Source organism: Sinocyclocheilus grahami, unplaced genomic scaffold, assembly GCF_001515645.1.
Source record: "Sinocyclocheilus grahami isolate Dianchi unplaced genomic scaffold, SAMN03320097.WGS_v1.1 scaffold1136.1, whole genome shotgun sequence".
NCBI classification, from domain to species: Eukaryota; Metazoa; Chordata; class Actinopteri; order Cypriniformes; family Cyprinidae; genus Sinocyclocheilus; species Sinocyclocheilus grahami.
Genome location: NW_015506315.1, coordinates 399,740 through 417,935, shown reverse-complemented (window position 1 = coordinate 417,935; position 18,196 = coordinate 399,740). Strand labels below are relative to the sequence as shown.

At 37.0% G+C, this 18,196-nt stretch overlaps 1 protein-coding gene and 1 long non-coding RNA gene across 7 annotated transcripts in view; one reads left to right on the top strand and one right to left on the bottom strand.

Moving 5' to 3' along the window:
* baiap2a (BAR/IMD domain containing adaptor protein 2a) overlaps positions 1-18,196 on the top strand; it is an 81,735-nt gene that overhangs the window by 39,348 nt on the left and 24,191 nt on the right. For all 6 annotated transcript variants that reach the window (XM_016252875.1, XM_016252879.1, XM_016252878.1 and 3 more), the window contains exon 5: positions 3,173-3,310. In XM_016252875.1, coding sequence (XP_016108361.1) covers positions 3,173-3,310 — 138 coding nt within the window. The remainder of the gene's footprint in view (positions 1-3,172; positions 3,311-18,196) is intronic.
* LOC107567239 (uncharacterized) overlaps positions 1,054-18,196 on the bottom strand; it is a 17,627-nt gene continuing 484 nt past the window's right edge. The window contains exons 2-3 of the long non-coding RNA XR_001606612.1: positions 9,794-9,800; positions 1,054-1,063 (exon numbers count right to left, since the gene is read on the bottom strand). This is a non-coding gene — a long non-coding RNA (uncharacterized lncRNA). The remainder of the gene's footprint in view (positions 1,064-9,793; positions 9,801-18,196) is intronic.

Sequence of the window (18,196 nt, the reverse complement as noted above, 5' to 3'; positions counted from 1 at the left end):
CATCATTACTCCAGTCTTCAGTGTCACATGATGATCCTTCAGAAATCATTCTAATATGCTGATTTGCTGCTCGAGAAACATTTCTTCTTATCATTTGCTGAAAACAGTTGCTTAATATTTTTTTGTTGAAACTGTGACTTTTCAGAATTCTTTGAATAGAGCGTTCAAATGAACAGCATTTATTTAAAACAGAAATGTTTTGTAACAATGTAAAAGTCTTTACTGTCACTTTTGAGCAATTAAATGTGTCCTTCCTGAATAAAAGTATTAATTTATAAAAAAAAAAAAAAAAATCTTACTGATGCCAAACTTTTGTAGAGTAAATAGGGCTATTCAGCCATTTTTGAGTCAAATTTTGTCTGTCATCTTGGCAGTCTGATGAAATATTCAGCCAAGAATATGTAAAAAAAAAAAAAAAAAAAAAAAAAAAAACTTGGATGACATTGCTGACTCTGCTTTGGTTATATGCTACACATTTTGGAAAATGTAGTAGATTATTTGCAAACAATTTACATTTATGCATTTGGCATATTCTTTTATGCAAAGCAACTTATTAGTACATGTGTTCCCTTTGATTCAAACACACAACCAGTAGAGCTACGGGGGGGGGAGATAACAGAAATGTGTTCACTACACAGCATATATACTGCAGACTTGGTTAGTATGCCATTCCAAAAACACCCATAGATCTTATAGAAATACATCTTGTTTTCTTGTGTAGCAATGGCCCTGTTTTCCCATCACTCCTGTTTCCAATATTTTCAACAAATGAAAGTACACAGTTTGCGGCAGATTAAAGTATGTTTGGAGCAGTGCTGAGAGAGATATCTTTAGACTGTGAGTGGGTTGGAGAGGAGCGACTGGGATTGGGCGTCGCTTGTCACCACATTGTATTCAGATAAAATTAAAGTCTTGCTGTCTTGCCTTATTCAGCACTGGAGAGAGCGGTCTGCAGTCGTTCCCCTTGGAAACCAAACACTTTTTTTTTTTTCTCTCTCTCTCAGTCCACACATTCTGTGCAACACGTTGAGTCTCTGCTTCGGAGTCCATTGTGAAATCTCCACTTGAGTCTGGATGACTATTATGATATCCATTTCGTGCTGCTGCTGTAGGAGCACCATTTTAAGGATTAACAGTAAAATAACAGGTTGATGTAGTACTAGTTAGTCTGGCGAAAATGCTTCAAATGCATATTCTGTTCTGCCCACAACAAATCAAGTTTGTCTAAAATACATTGTGAGAGAAGTTAACCGAAGTTCACATGCTCCATCTCTTGAATTCCAGGAGAAACCATGATCCGTGATTTTATTTTATTCCTGTAGTGAATTGTAAATCATTCATATATAGTGAGAAAGTGGGATCATGGCTGGCGAAGCAGAATCATCCTTTCTCCTGCCGAAGATGGAGCGATTGCTCTTTCACTCACATGTAACACTGTCTTTGTAGACACATTCCTGCTGCACAAGAATCTGGTTGAGCTGCCAAACTATTTTTAGACGTGTAGTCTAGAGATCATTCTCTCAATGTACCTTGTGTAGGACGTGCGAAGGTTCATACATCTAGAAATTCTCAGCCAAGTGTATCAGCCTTCAGAATCCGTGAGCCATGTTGTGTGGTTGGGAGTGGAGACCTTTGCTTTCTTCTGCAGACATCAGAACGCACTGCCCTGAAACACCAGACCTTTAGCTCTGTTCCAAACCCAAGTGAAGCGCTTGACCAGACCGCTTTTGAAGGCATCATGAAGGGATCCTGACTTGAAGGCTCTTCTTAACAGTTGCTGGCAGAACTATGCTGCCTTTTCAGATGTTCTGGCCAAATTCGAAGGCAGCATCGCTAGTGGCCATCCTTGAGAAGACAATCCCAGAACTGGGAATGTGCACTTTAGTCATTTTACTTGATGATTACTCAACAGATGAATCAGATGTGTGAGACTGGGGTTTGATGCTCAATTTATTTACAGTATGTGCCAGACAGACGTTTTTTTGCTGTTGCATCACATCTAACTTTTTCCAGCATCTCAAACTATGAGTTTGTGATTAAGGTGTCATGGCAAGTTACATTTATTTTCATTTTTGTGTATTGATTGTGAAAAGGAAAATGGTGAAGAGTTTATTATAAATATAAATATATTTTATTCAACGTTGAAAAATACTGACAAAATTTGAATGACAGATCATTTGCTTAGCAACATGCTAGCAGATTGTCAGATTGAGTTGTATTACTGTGGCAATAACGTCACAATTGCACAATTATAATATTTTGATTTAATTATGGTAGTTTGATTATAATTCATATTATAATAGAATAATTTATATAATAACATTTACATAATAAAAATTATAATGATGTTGATTGTTGTTGTTGTTGTTGTTATTATTTGTATAAATGTACAATGCATTATAATGGGATTATAATTACACTAATTATTATTGTTGGTGCTGTTGTTGTTGACAATAATAATAATAACTATTATTTTATTATTTTTTTTATCGGCATAGTCCTACAGACTTCTTCACTCACAAGTGAATCTGACGATTATAATATCACAATTGATTGTGATCTAATAATAAAAACATTAATATTATAATAATAGTAGTAATAATAATAGTTAATTGTCAGATTTAGTTGTGAGTAAAAAGTCTGTTGGACTGTGCTGATAAAAATCACATACATATTACGATGATAATAATAATAATGATAGTTGTTATTATTATAGTAACTACATTATGAGATAATATTTATATATTAATCATATTAGTAGTAGTAGTAGTAATAGTTATTAAATTAACTATATTGTGATATTATTATATTTATATATGAATCATCTTCTTATTAGTATTAGTAGTAGTATTAGTATCATTAGTATTATTATTGAATCATCGCATTTGTATTGTCATATTATGCAAATTCTGTCAAGAGCTTTATCTGTGTACTGTACACTAGTGACCATGAAGAAAGTTCCTGCCTATGTACGCTGTTTAAAGTCAGTCTATTTCAGTCAAGACTGTGGTTTAGAGGAGGGCAGCTGCTTATGTAGTCAGCAGACAGCGAGTGTTTTGGAACATGACTTTTGACTTGAAGGTTTTGACTCCCATGTCTTTCCTAATGCAGTAACTACAGTCTGATGATTTCTGCATTTACCAACAATGCTCCTGCGTTTTTTCTCCTGAAGGTGGCTCTTAAGAAGTACCAGATTGAGCACAAAAGCAAAGGAGAGAGTCTGGAGAAATGCCAGGGTGAGCTGAAGAAACTGCGGAGGAAGAGCCAGGGCAGCAAGAACCCCTCCAAGTACAGCGAGAAGGAGTTGCAGGTGAGCCCCCACACTGCTGCCGCCACCTCTGCTGGCTGCGGGTCGTGAACAGAGCTAGCGTGTCGCTGTGGGCTCCGTCGAAGGCCTTTGAAAGGGACGGAGGTGGATGGATAGGCTCTGGTTCAGTGAGACCACCTACATCATGTTAATGCTGAGATGATTTTAACAGCGTCTGAATGTAAGAAGTGCTGTGAGCCTCTCGTGGCAGAGAGAACACAATGAGTGGGTGAAAGCCGTAGGTGTGTATACAAACTGCGCTGCGGCATATCAGCTAAGAGGCTGTGCTGAACACACACACACGCAAACAACACAGTTGTTTTTTAGTGACTTACTTCCCTGTTAAAACTGTGAGTGGGCCCCAACCTATCGTATTAATTGCGGTGTGTGAATGCTAGCCTGCTGAGAGGAGTCTTACACTGTGACAGCGGGGCTGTGGAGACCCAGCATAGATCAATAAGCAAAGTGCATGCGCTCTCTGGCCCAGAGCTCTCGGGATGCTTACGTGCTCTGCCGGGTATGAAAGCTCAGGCCACCTGACACCATTATGAAGTAGTGACATCGCTGATCAGCTCACACTTCCTCAAAACATAGCTCTGCGAGTGTGCTTTTAGTTAGTTTTATTTGGATTTTCCATTTAAATGTAGTTTTAATTTGATGTAAAAAATGACTAGTTGCAGTTTTAGCTTAATTGTTATTTATTTTCAGTATTAGTTTAGTAGCTGTCCACTTTTTCAGCTGCCTTGGTTCCGAATTATTTTTCCCATTTGTTTTTCCCATAGGGATTTTTTATTAAAAGGTTATAAGCCATGAATCAAACCAACCAGCAATGAGATTAATCACAACATTACGAGCTTTGATTTGAAGCAAAAAAAAATTTTGAAAATCAGAAGAAAAGGGCAAATTACAAGATTGTACTTAATGACTTTTAATGAGGTAAAGGACTACCGTCCCATGAAGCATTGCAAATCATATAATCAAATTGAAAACAATGGATTATTATTGATTTAAAAATGTCTATTGTGTATACTGAAACAATGTATTTTATGTTTATTGTAAAATATGGCAAGGTAAGTCTTTTATTTATGGCAAAATATGACAAATAAAGAAAAAATAATAATTTATATAGCACATTTCATACACTGGTCATTTAAAAAAAAAAAGTTATTTACATAAAGATTTAAAAATAATTATAAAGTAATCATAACAGATGCGTAAGAAAAACACTTAATTTAGAACGTAATGAAATGTAATAAAAACATAAGGTTAAAGAAAATAATACATAAGATGATATAGTGCAATCAGTTGGACGCAGCTCAGTGCTCATTCAGTAAATGCACAGTTAAACAGATGTATTTAGCTCCATATATATATGTCTAAATATTTAAGTAGTTTGTGAGAAGAAGTTGCAGCATTTGCAGTTCTTACACAGTTATTCACAGTGCTTCATGGGAGTGTCGCAGTTCTCTGATTGGTGGAGGTTTCTTTGCAGAATCATGGGTAATGTAGTATTTCACCGGGAATTCTGCTGTTGAAAATTATTATTTAAAAAATATGCTAAAATAGTACTGAAAGTGAACATGTCATTGGTTCACCTGTCAATCAGACGGTCGGTTCTTGTCTTATTGGCTGATTATATCTGACACGATGCATAGTTTAATTAAATCATCGAACACTGATTGAAACAGCAAAAACTAAAATCATTTCTCTATATTTTTATTTCCATTTTTCTTGTTTAAGTACATATATCTTCAGTTTTCATCGTTTTCTAAGATCACATTTTGACATAAATACATTTGCAGACAGTTTTCACTTTCATAATAGGTGGTATTCATTAAAAATTGTATACAGAAGTCTTCATAACCCTGAGTGTGTGGCTGAATTCCCCTCTCGGGCCGTGAGCGTGTAGGAGCAGGTATTTGTCAGTGACTGCTGTGGGGTGGGTTGAGACGCAGCACTGCTGGGAGTTTATACAGTAAATGTGTCCCGTCTACTGCCAGGTGCCCTGCAGATAGTGAGCTCAGGTTGAGCGGAGCTTCACTCGCCTCAGAGGTCTGCAAATATTTTGAGTGTTGTGATTTTGTAAACTAAAGCCACAAGAGGCCATGACTTACTGTACATGCAGTGATTTTACCAAGGGTTGATGTTAAGGAACGTTTTACATGACACAGATGAGTTGTTCATAAAATTATACTCAAAATATAAACTACCATTCAAAAGTTTGGTGTAAGATTTGATTTTATTTGAAAATTAATAGATTTATTCAGCAAGGCTGCATTAAATCGATTAAAAGTGACAATAAAAACATTAGTAATGTTATAATTGTTGCCTCTTTCCCAAAAAGACTCATGGCTGTATTAGATCAAAAGGGTGCTTCTACTAAATACTGAGCAAAGGGTCTGAATACTTAGGACCATGTGATATTTCAGTTTTTCTTTTTTAATAAATCTGCAAAAATGTCAACAATTCTGTGTTTTTCTGTCAATATGGGGTGCTGTGTGTACATTAATGAGGAAAATGTACACACTTTTATGAACTTAAATGATTTATCAAATGGCTGCAATATAACAAAGAGTGAAAAATTTAAGGGGGTCTGAATACTTTCCGTACCCACTGTATATATATATATAATTTTTTTTTTCAGCAATACATTTCTTACATTTATAATGTCTTTTCGAAACAATTCTCTGAATTGCCTTTACAAACTTAAAAACCCTTTCAACCTTGATAAAATCACTGTAACACTATGGATTAGCTTTAATAAAATGAAAGCAGACACAGATGTTCAATTAATATTTGATGTATTAATATTAATACTTGCACAGAGTTTGTTTCAGACCTTACAGTTGCCAAGCAACATAGTCACTTGACACATTAATATATAATGTCCGGTCACGGGTGTGTGTACATTTAACAACTGTGAACACACTAGTGATGCGTGGATGGCGGTTATATCCGCGGTGCTGCGGATAATCCGCGGGTCGGGTGGGTTGGCTAATAAAAAAATGCATTCTGATTATTTGCGGGTGGGTCGCGGGTGAATAAGGTAAATCATTAATGGTGCAAATATTAACTACATTTTCTAAAATATAAACGTGTTTTAACAGCCTGGTCTCATGTTTATACGTAGATATTAATACGTAATATTTACAAGCACAAAACGTAAATTTAGTATGTTTTTATTGATGCTAAAACTTACAATTTAGACGTATTCCAACGTTTAAAACGTACAAATCGCTACGTATTTTTAGCTTATCTTTTAGATCATTAAGATATTCGTATCAATGCATTTTTATCATTTTATCAATTAGTGATTTAGATTTTAAGACCCCTTAACCTGCCCCCAAACCTAAACCCACCCATTTTATAGCGAATATACATTTTTATCATTTTATTAATATGCAATTTTGATTTTTAGACCCCTTAACCTACCCATTTTATAGCGAATATAAAAGGATATAATACGCAATTCATTTTGAACGAATCTTTAATGTGACTCGGGATAAACGAGTCATCTCAGGGACTGATTCGTTCAGTCGCGCATGCGCAACATCCTATAGGTTCTGTACTGGAATTAGTCAAGTAGTTCACCTGTTTCGAGTCTTCAGGTTTTTCGAATCATTCGTTCATCACGTGACAGCCCCATAAGTTTAACCAATGCAGTCTGAGCCGGAAAGAGAATTGATTAGTTCATCTCTCGAGTCTTCTGGTTTGAGTCGTTCGTTCATCACGTGACAGCCCCATAAGTTTAACCAATGCAGTTTGAGCCGGAAAGAGAATTGATTATGGGTGCTGAGATGTAACACCAGTATAACCTTACAGCACTTCTTTCCACTGTCTCCATCAAAAACTAGATTGTATGTGCTAAAGCCACATGACCTGTGTAGCATCTTTCACAGTGGCTGATTGAGCAGGTCTGACAGCTTCCATATCTGAAACGAAGGGTCCTGCCTTCTCCATCCATCAGCTCAGACTGCATTGGTTAAAGTTTATGGGGCTGTCATGTGATGAACGAACGACTCAAACCCGAAGACTTGTCAGATAAGAAAAGACATAATAGACTGAAGACCCAGATAAACAATGAATTAATCTTTCTGTTTCTTCTGCAGTTTTGTATTGTTTGTAGTGTGATCAACATTTGCGTAAGTAGTAGACATGTTAGGGAAGTAACACATAACATTTTAATTATATTTTGCTAAAATGAACTAAATGAACGAAATGACTCGAAAAAAGATTTGTTCATTTTGTCGGTAAAATGATCCGAACTTCCCATCACTACTGTGAACTCGTGATGGCGTGCGCGCATCATTCAAACACACCTCACCAGAAACACAGCATGTCGCAATCTGTGACAAATGCAGATGAGAGCCAATGAGCGTTCGATTATCCTGCCGTAAAACCTGTCATTTGAAGCGGCAACTTTTGAATTTGTAAAAAGCGCGTCAGTCAGCGCAGGCCTTGCTGTTTACGGTCGCTGGACTCGCTGCTTGGGATGGAAATGAAGATCGCCGAATAAAGGCTTGGATTTGGGTCTGTTCCTCGTAGTCGTATGGATTCAGAAGATTTGGATTGCAGCGCACAAATAAAATTGTTTCATTTCGTAATTATGTCACGTTTTTGGTGTATTTTATAGTTCTATTGTCAGTCACAGCATGTCAGAGAAAACGCCTTTTGTGGCCCATGGCAAAGTAAACATTACATGACAAGTAAAGGTTAAACGATTGCAGAAATGTTATTTATTTTAAGGTTTAAAGTGAAGTCTTGTTTAACATTATGTAGGCCTATTCTTGTAAACGAGCTGGCAGCAGAAATCACACAACAAAACGTAATGTTATAATTCATGTTAAGTAATTGAGTAAACTATTTAATAATGCAATTGAAAACAAGGTAATTGATATGACAACTAAAAACAACTAATAATAAAATTAATGCCGCGATTTCAATATTCATAAGGATTCATTTTTAGGTGTCATCAATACATCAGTTTTGTACGTTTAAATGTTGAAAATACGTCAGTATTGTACGTTTAAGTGCCTGTAAAAACGTAAATAAATGTATGTTTTATAGAACCACATTTTACATAAAATAGCCTACATACCAATTATCATGAGATCACATTGGTTTTAAATAGGCTACAGAAATTGAATAAACTGTAAATTAACATATTAAACTTATTCAACAAAACATTATTTAGTCAAGAGCAATGAGGGATTTTCTGTCTTTTGTTGTTTGATTAACATTAATGACAGACAATACTCGCGAGGACGACAATTTTGACGTAATTTTGTGTGTATTTGGCCACTTAAGCGCAACAAACTCAATTTGACCGCAGCGTGCGCTTTGGATGTGACTGTGAGCGCACAGAAAACCGAATGGCTTAAAAAGACGTGAAAATAATAATTTTGTGTTGCGATGCAACAATGACCAATTAGGCAAGTGGCAGTTCTGTCAACTGTACCGAAACACGAGCTAAAAAGTCTTGTATCGCAGCGTGCAGCAGCTCTAGATGCGCCGATGTGAAGAGAAGGTCAAAGAGAGAGGACGCGGTACAGCTGAATCACTCATGCTACATGCTATATTGAATAAATGTTTTGCAGCAATTTACCTCATTTTAAAGTCGAAAGCTGCGGAAATGAGTAGCCTAATGCGATATATGCGCAATCCTGCATCCAAATTCAGGACCTGATTAAACATAATTCTATTATACAGAGAATTGTGAAATAGATTTCCATGACTTTTCCAAAACTTTGTTTTTATTTAAAATTCCATAACTTTTCCAGGTTTTTCATGACCGTACGAACGCAGAATGTGCCGATCGGGCACAGGTCGGGTGCGGTTATCTAAATCAGCGGGTGGATAATTTATTTGAAGCTGCGGATTCGGGTGATGTTTTAGCTCATCCGCGCATCACTAGAACGCAGCCCATCCAATCAAATGCTGATGATATACATTGATCATAGGCGGAGTTTAGGGGGGCACTGCCCCCCCAGACGAGAGCCAATCATGATTTTGTCTGAGCTATGAATAAAATATAAAAATTTTATAATTGATATTTTTTTCATTTTATTTGTATTATCTTATTATTTTAGTGGATAGAATAAGTAAGTTTTGGGCTAAATTAATTTTTATGATATTTAAAGGTCCAATATTGTCAAAGCTGAAATTTCCTGGCTTTTTTCACGATAACTGAGGTCTAGGGGCTATTTAACTACCATATACATTTCAAAACTGTCAGTCCACAGTAAAATGCACACAGCCTGCATAAAGTAGCTGTGATTTTTTTTTACGAACCATTGTGACTACCATAAAAAGTTAACGTCAGAACTACACAGTCACCGCCTTCAGTCACCACCCCGAGCACCTCTCCTTTTGCCAAACCCCCAGACAAGATCGCGTCCATGCTATTGCTGAGCAACGACAACACGGAAACATGTTAAAAAGGTTAACTTTAACCACGAAACCAGATCGGCCAACCTGTAACATTACACTCTCACTCAAAGGATGGACGATCTGACAGGATTGTTACTATGAGGTGGATCACATCTAACGTGTATAGTAAAGACAAACCCACCATGTCTATCTAGTCATGATGATGTATATACATTTAAATTTCAGCAGGAAACTATTTTTACAGCTACATTATTGTTCCAGCCACAATTAATCACAACAATGTATATACAATTACAAATGATTAGATATAAATCGTCAGTTTGTTGTTTTACACACATGCACACAGACATTATTTCATACACGACATAGTCGTGAGATGCAAGAAACATAGACATATGGCAAGAAATCTGTAGACACGCCCATAACAGCAAAAGACAACAAAAAAGTGTGCGCTGCAAACGTGAGCATTTTTAACGATCGTTTCTGTCCAGTCTGCTTGTTTTATCGCATTTAACCATAGCTGTCATCAGTTTTTTGTCTGGCAGTGGCAGCAGATATGCGATCAAATTTCTAATTTGAGGCTGTATTACGTCGATTCTGGCACCCAACATCACAACAAGATGATATTTTAAAGGTGTAAAATATGTGACCTTTAAGCCCCAGCCGCGACTCATCATGATTCTTAACTTGTCGCGATATTCTACATGAGAGGAATCTCTTTTCATTATTTTCCCGCTTTAGCAAGTTAACTGAATAATGGAAATTCGTTGTATTTTTTAATAAACCCGCGAATAAAAATGTGGTGGACTGAGTCTCTGCTGGCTGAATTGGACAGGCGATTTTCACATGAAGCCTTGCTGTGTGGCGTGTGGCATCAGTCCTCTAACTAAGCATGTACGCAAGCCTTAAGATTCACCCTCAGCTTGTGACATTTGAAATGGATCTTGTGAAATCTGCGATCGCTTCGCTGATCACTCTTGAGAAACTTAAAGATGAAGTACGGAAGGACAAATCCAAACTTTTTCAAAAGTGAAACTCCACCTATGACACTGATATACGAGTAATTTAGTTTTTGAGCTTCGAAAAGATCGATTTTCAATACCTGCTTCCATCTAAAGAACCAGAGCACCTCTCATTTTCTGCCTCAGACTCTTTTTCATGTAAATGTGGCCTTGAACGAGAGCAAGAAAAGTCAACTGATTTAGTCGCGGGCCCCAGAGGCCCATAAAGTAACTTGTTCAGATACTTCATCCATGTTACCATAAATCACACCATTATCGCGGAGAGTGACGGCGGTTTGGAGGTTCACGGATTGCGATTCATTGTAAAAGCGCCATAAACAGGCATGAATTGACTACTTTGTCTGAGTATGTTCAGACGACTGTTTATACACTGTTTTTATCACTCTCGTCTCTGTTGTACCTCAGTCCTCTCTTCTTTTTTCCCTCTTCCTGTTGCTGCTGAAATAATTAGTCGCTGAAGTCCTTCTGAAGATGCTAATTAGCTAATTTTTCAGTTCAGTAGAGTGGTCTGAGGTGCAGCTGGAGGGATATGAGATTCTGTGGAGGTCTACAGCGTTGGCGCTTGCTGTGATATCACACGTTAACCCTATAAAGTCTACTGTATCATATATGATATTCAAAATACCAAGGCCTCTAAATCAACATGATCATAACTTGCAAGTAAAAGGTACTGTAGTATAATTTTAAAAATGTCCCCATTCAGGTTGTGGTACAGTGTCTTTTTGCTGTGAAATCTGATTCTTATAAAGTAAATGTAAGAATAACTTTAGTGTTGTGTATTTCAACACTTACTGGACTGAAACAACTTTTTAAAATAGAAAAGTCATGTTAAAATGTATCAAATATGATTAATCAGGCTTTTAGGTATCATTTATTTGTTCGCCTCTCAATCATCAATGTATTGCAGTGCATTATATGTTTTGCCATATAAATATCAGCAACAGCACCAAGTTTCATGAAACATTTCAGTTCAGTTTGGGTCTCTGAATAAAATTGAGGCATTTTCTTCCTCCTCAAATATGAGCTCCAAATTCTCCTATTTCATACTTCATGAGCCATAATATCCGCTTGGATAGGATAGCATTCAAATATTGTCTTGGGGTTTGAACAAAGGGTGGCTTTGGAGTCAAAATCATTATGCAATGCAACAATTCCATGTGTCAACAATTTATGTGTGTTATACCACTGAAAAATATCATACATTTATGATGAACAAAATCATTTGTAATGATTTGACCTTTTCATTTGTTGGTTTTGTGAGAGGTGGCAAATATTATCAAAATGAGCTGTGCTGTTTGCTGCAAATATTCAAATAAAGAACAGCTACATTTCTTTATTTAGGAATGAAATAATTTAATATTTTTAACAGGTAGTCAATGTTCTTAATTTACCCAGCGCTCGCAGCTTCAGAAAAGCGTTGTTTGGACCCTGGCTGTGTGCTGAATGGGAAGTGCAATCCCTCTACTGTATGTCTAAAGCAACACTCGCATGCTGTAAAACATAAAGCCCTCTCTAACTTAAATGCTTCCTGTTGCGTTTCCCGCTGTGTCAGTCTGATATATCCACAGTGCCGCTCGTTCCTCTGACATCACCAGTCCTTCATCCCATGGCACAGCAGCTTCCTCTCCATCCCTGGCTCTCTCAGGATAAGTCTCACGCTGGAGTCGTGTGCGCTAACAGCGCGTGCAAGTGTTCTTCTGTAGATACTCAAATTGCTTTCCCTGATCTCGCTGAGGAGTCCACACCATTCAGAAGCATGACATGTCTGTTAAAAAAGCAATTTCCCTTTTTGATAGATACATCACGTGTGTTACTGTATATAAGTAGTTACTAATTAGACCAAGCTGGATATATTACTTTTCTTATAATGATTAGAGCAAAACAACTTAAATTTAAAATGTATTTGCTGATAGAAATTTTATTGACAATAAGTAGAAAACCGCACACACCAAAAATGAGTGGATATGTAAGGTAATGTCATAAGCGGATGGATACAGTATAAATACTGTATCCATCAAAAACTGTAAAATACAGTATATTTAATGCAATGTTGTGCAAGCTGTGCAGGATTTTTGTTTTTGTTTTAAAGAGGTCATATGATGTTGCTAAAAAGAACATTATTTGGTGTATTTGGTGTAATGAAATGTGTTTATGCGGTTTAAGGTTCAAAAAACACATTATTTTCCACATATTGTACATTATTGTTTCTCCTCTATGCCCCGCCTTTCTGAAACGCATTGATTTTTACAAAGCTCATCGGTCTGAAAAGCGAGGTGTGCTCTGATTGGCCAGCTATCCAGAGCATTGTGATTGTCCGAATACCTCAAGCGTGTGACGAAAATGTTACTCCCCTCACCATACTGTGATGCCTTGTCCCAGCCGGAGCGACGAGACAAAAACATTAAAAATCAGGAAACAGTCCTCCATAAAATGCGCTGGACACATCGGAATATTTGGGTTGAACTGTTCTGGAACAGTATTGTAAATACAACTTAACAACTGATTTCTAGTCATGTCCTCTTTTGGAAGACCAAACAAAGTAGTTTCGCTTTCACAACGAGAAACAGCGTCACACACGACGGGCTAGATTGAGCGGAGGCCGGCTTGAGTGAGTGGCGGCGGGCGGGCTTGCGGCAACCACATGTGATGACCCCGGACTGGACTCCACGGTGAAAGCTGATCCGGCGATCCACAATGCGAAGTTGATGTATTTCCTCAGCGACCAGCACGGATCAGCTCTAGGCATGACGAAGCAGATATCATTCTCTTTTGGAAGGCCAAACAAAGTAGTTTCTCTTTCACAATGAAACACACAGCCCCTTCACAACATGGCGGCAGCAACACTACAATACTAAAGCGAGAATAAAAGTTATGCCGCCTTTCTTTGCGTGAACATTTGGGCGGCGTTATGCAAATCTTCCCACATTGTGACGTAGACGTGGGGGCGTGTTAGAACGAGCCGTTTTAGGTAGGCGTGGTTGACTCTTAGCTTTTATAAAGAATATCTCTTTGGATTTGAGACTTTAGTCTTTGCAACTTTACAGATTTTCTTTATGCACCAAGAGCTTGTAACACTCCAAAGAGAAAGGAAAAAATGAAATCGCATCATATGACCCCTTTAAATGTCATGTTGGCAAACACTTTGGAGGTTTCAGTCTTTCCCTGTTCAATCAGGTCCTGCAAGAACTTGGATAGAAAATACCAAGTTTCCAGTAGCAATAACTATAAACATGGTGTTTGATTGGAAACAATGCCCTTTGGTAAACATTCTGTAGTAATACCATGGTACTTTGATATACATCATGACACTGAATGATAAACAATGTATTTGAATGGAACTGCTTCTTTAGTACCATAGTACTGTTCAAAAACGCAGTATGCTAGATTGTGTTTTGTAGGGCTATTCATTTTAGATGAGCAGTTCATTGGAATAAGTGGAGTTTTGTGGAGAGGAATTCATGATAGTGTTGAGACTAACATAAGCATAATACCTGTGTCTAAATTCCCTGCGCTACATGTGTCTTCGGTTTCACTTGATAGAGAAATATGCCTTGTGTCATAATAAACATTGGACTGGACTGGTTCAGCATGTCTCAGAATGCAACACTGCTGTTTTTAGTGATTTTTTTTCTCCACATTAAAGTAACATATTGTTTCACTTTGGCGAGAGAGATGAGACGGGCTCATAATTGGTCTGCATCATGTCCATCATATTTCCAATCACGTACACTACCAATCCAAAGTTTGGGGTCAGTAAGATTTATAGTGTCTTTGTAAGAAGTCTCTTATGCTTACCAAGGCTGCATTTATTTGATCAGAAATACAGTAAAAACAGTAACATTGTGAAATATTAAGTGTTTTCTATTTGAATATATTTTCAGCATCATTACTCCAGTCTTCAGTGTCATATGATCCTTCATCCTTTTTTGATGAACAGAAAAATCAAATGAACAGCATTTAATTGAAATACAAATCTTTCGTCACTTTACGGATCCATTTAATGCATTCTTGCTGAATGAATTTACTTTTGTTAAAAAAAAAAAAACACTTGGATTTTTAATATTTGAATATTCAATCAAATTATAAGTAATTGTCATGGGTGCTGAGATGTAACACCAGTATAACCTTACAGCACTTCTTTCCACTGTCTCCATCAAAAACTAGATTGTATGTGCTAAAGCCACATGACCTGTGTAGCATCTTTCACAGTGGCTGATTGAGCAGGTCTGACAGCTTCCATATCTGAAATGAAGGGTCCTGCCTTCTCCATCCATCACTCCATCAGCACGCCTGTCATCCGCGTCATGCCTGTCGACACGGCCATCTGCTGTCATGACCTCTAATGCATCTTTTCATCAAACACTCATTCCCCATGTTCTGTATTTCCGTTGCGCTTTTCCTCATTTCACCTCCTGTGCTGTCATACCTCACCGTGTCTCTTTCACACTGCAGTACTCTATGACTCATTGCTCATTGTAGAGTTGTGTTTTTATTCTGGAGGGGAAATGAAAACATGCTGCTTTATCTGGGCTATAAAACAAGATTGTTTCTCTGATTTATGTGTTATTCTACAAGGCAGGAATCTTACTTGAAATCCAAAAATGACCCTTTCTTTTGCATTTTTTTTTGCCTTTTGTGGGCAAATGTCTTTTCACTGGAAAATGTTACATGATGCAAATATAAAGGGGTTTTGAACAGCATTTCATGTTTTGTATCCATTCATTTTTGAAGCTAAAGACCAAGCGGGTCCACGGCAACAGAGGTTCTGCCAATTATTGCTTGATTTCAAACAATATTTTACATTTTAAGTACATCTTCTTTTTTTTTTGGATGTACGAATTATTAAAAAAAAAAGGGCGGGGACTTTTTTTTTTTGATTTGATATAAGCAGATCTGAATGCAAAAAAAGAGGGATGAAACGTTCAGAGTAAGATCAGTAACGTAATAGATTTCATACTGAATTTGATAGTACAAATAGTTTAATAATGATTATTTTAATGGCTTTGCAATGTAAGCCAGTGTTACTTGATATACTATTTTGATGTGATTATTAGAGCCCGACCGATATATCGTTTAGCCGATATTAGCAGCCGATATGAGCCTGTCGCCGATATATCGGTATCGGCGAATATGCCGCCTATATGAATTTTTTTTACAGAACATATAACGCCGCAGATTAAATGCTTCTGAATGGTGTAATTACTTAGTTTGTCCAGCAGAGTGGCGACCCAGAATGGGATGATATTAGACTCAAAATGATTAATCGATGCACACACAATTATCCATGTACTTCATCAATTTTATACATGTATCTTACTAACCACAAACAAATGCCTTTCAATTTGAGTCTGTGGAATTCGGGATTAAATGATTGTGCAGCAATTTGTACAAATACAGACATGTTTGCGAATAAAAATGTTCTGTTCTGCATTCATATTGTGACGAGAGGGGCGGGGCCGAGAGCCGTGGGAACAGAGCGAGGCCGGTGGAGTAAGTGATAATGAGCGACACCTGAGCCACTCACCGGTCTCGAGTCTCACGGAGGAGCTCCGGAAGGATACAAAGGAGGAGTGACGACAGGGAAAGACGAGAGAGGACCAGGCCTGGAGTTTATTTTGTGTTTTGGTTTTGTTTGTGCGCGGCAGTCGTCCGCGAGGGGCTGTCGCGCTGTTTTGTGTTTATTTTATTATTAAAGTTTCTTTGAGTGTTCGCCGGTTCCTGCCTCCTTCTTCCCGACTTATGAACTTTGTTACACATATATCATAAATTGCTCATGCAAAAAGGAATCTGTGCATATGTGGATCAGGTGACACGCGTGCATTAATTGACATCTAGTTCGAGTCGATCTTGTTCGGTTTCACGTCCCCCATACACACAACTACCAACGGACAAGGCCCAGTGCAATTCATTAACGTGTAGTACACGATTTGAAAAATTCGTAAATGTGTGTCACTACACTGAAACAAATGCTTTTCAACCAGTGTCTGCAGAGTTAAGAATTACATTAATGTGCAGCGTTTTGTTCAGAAAGGACATATTTGTGAATACAAATGGTATAGTTTGCATTAAAGTATCATGATTTGTGCATGTAGCGATTAAAATGTGCATTTGAAATCAGGTGACACGCGTGCATTAATTGACATCTAGTTCGAGTCGATCTTGTTCGGTTTCACGTCCCCCATACACACAACTACCAACGGACAAGGCCCAGTGCAATTCATTAACGTGTAGTACACGATTTGAAAAATTCGTAAATGTGTGTCACTACACTGAAACAAATGCTTTTCAACCAGTGTCTGCAGAGTTAAGAATTACATTAATGTGCAGCGTTTTGTTCAGAAAGGACATATTTGTGAATACAAATGGTATAGTTTGCATTAAAGTATCATGATTTGTGCATGTAGCGATTAAAATGTGCATTTGAAATCAGGTGACACGCGTGCATTCATTCACGTCTCTTCTGAGTCAATTCTATTTGATTCATTTGAATTTTGAGACTTTCGTTCCGCCCATTTAGCCTTGCCCAATCCACACACACACAGCTCACGATCCACGCACTGCTGAGCCTAAGAAAATCAGCGGCCACTAGATGGCACTAGCCCAAGTCACGTGCGCATTCCATTGAGTACAGTTTTATGAATGTTACATTGTGTTTTCTTGGTTTCTTTTTGGTTTGGCTATTGTCTTCTACCGTTGAAATATAATAAAGATGTTTTATTGAACTTGTTCTAACTTAACTTGTCTTAAGACACAGAATAGCTTATTAATTTTGCCAAACAAGAACTTTGTTACGGTACCTTGTTTTTTTTTCTGTAATTCAATGGCAATGTCAGTTATTCCTTCCTTGTATTATTATTATTATTATTATTATTATTATTATTCCTCTACCGTAGAAATAGCCTATAATAAAGATGTTTTATTGAACTTGTTCTAATTTAACTTGTCTTAAGACACAAAATAGCTTATATTAATTTGGCCAAACAAGAACTTTGTGACGGTACCTTGGTTTTTTCTTTCTTTCTGTAATTCAACGGCACGTTGTTAGTTATACCTTCCTTGTATTATTATTATTATTATTATTATTATTATTATTAAAAGGGCTATTAGTCGCTCATTTAAGCCATTAGTTTAACCACACGTTTATATTTAATTAAACTATTAAATTAACTTAAACTAAACTATACTAAACGAGCGTTTTATAGGCTATAGCCTATAACAGATCGCATAAATAGCTAGAACATATTGTATTTAGGCTACTTATTACTAAACTGTTTTCTGATTCAGTGTCTGCAAAGATGAAGTTGACTATGCTGATGAACGACTTTATTCTCAAAATTTAATTATTTTTATTCTCAATATTTTATTTCTACATTTTTCCGGATATTTAATGAGTTTAATCTCGCATTATAGGCTAATGACTTTATTCAGGAGATGTGTTTTTTTTTTTTTTTTTTTTTTTTTGGGGGCCCTTTTTCTT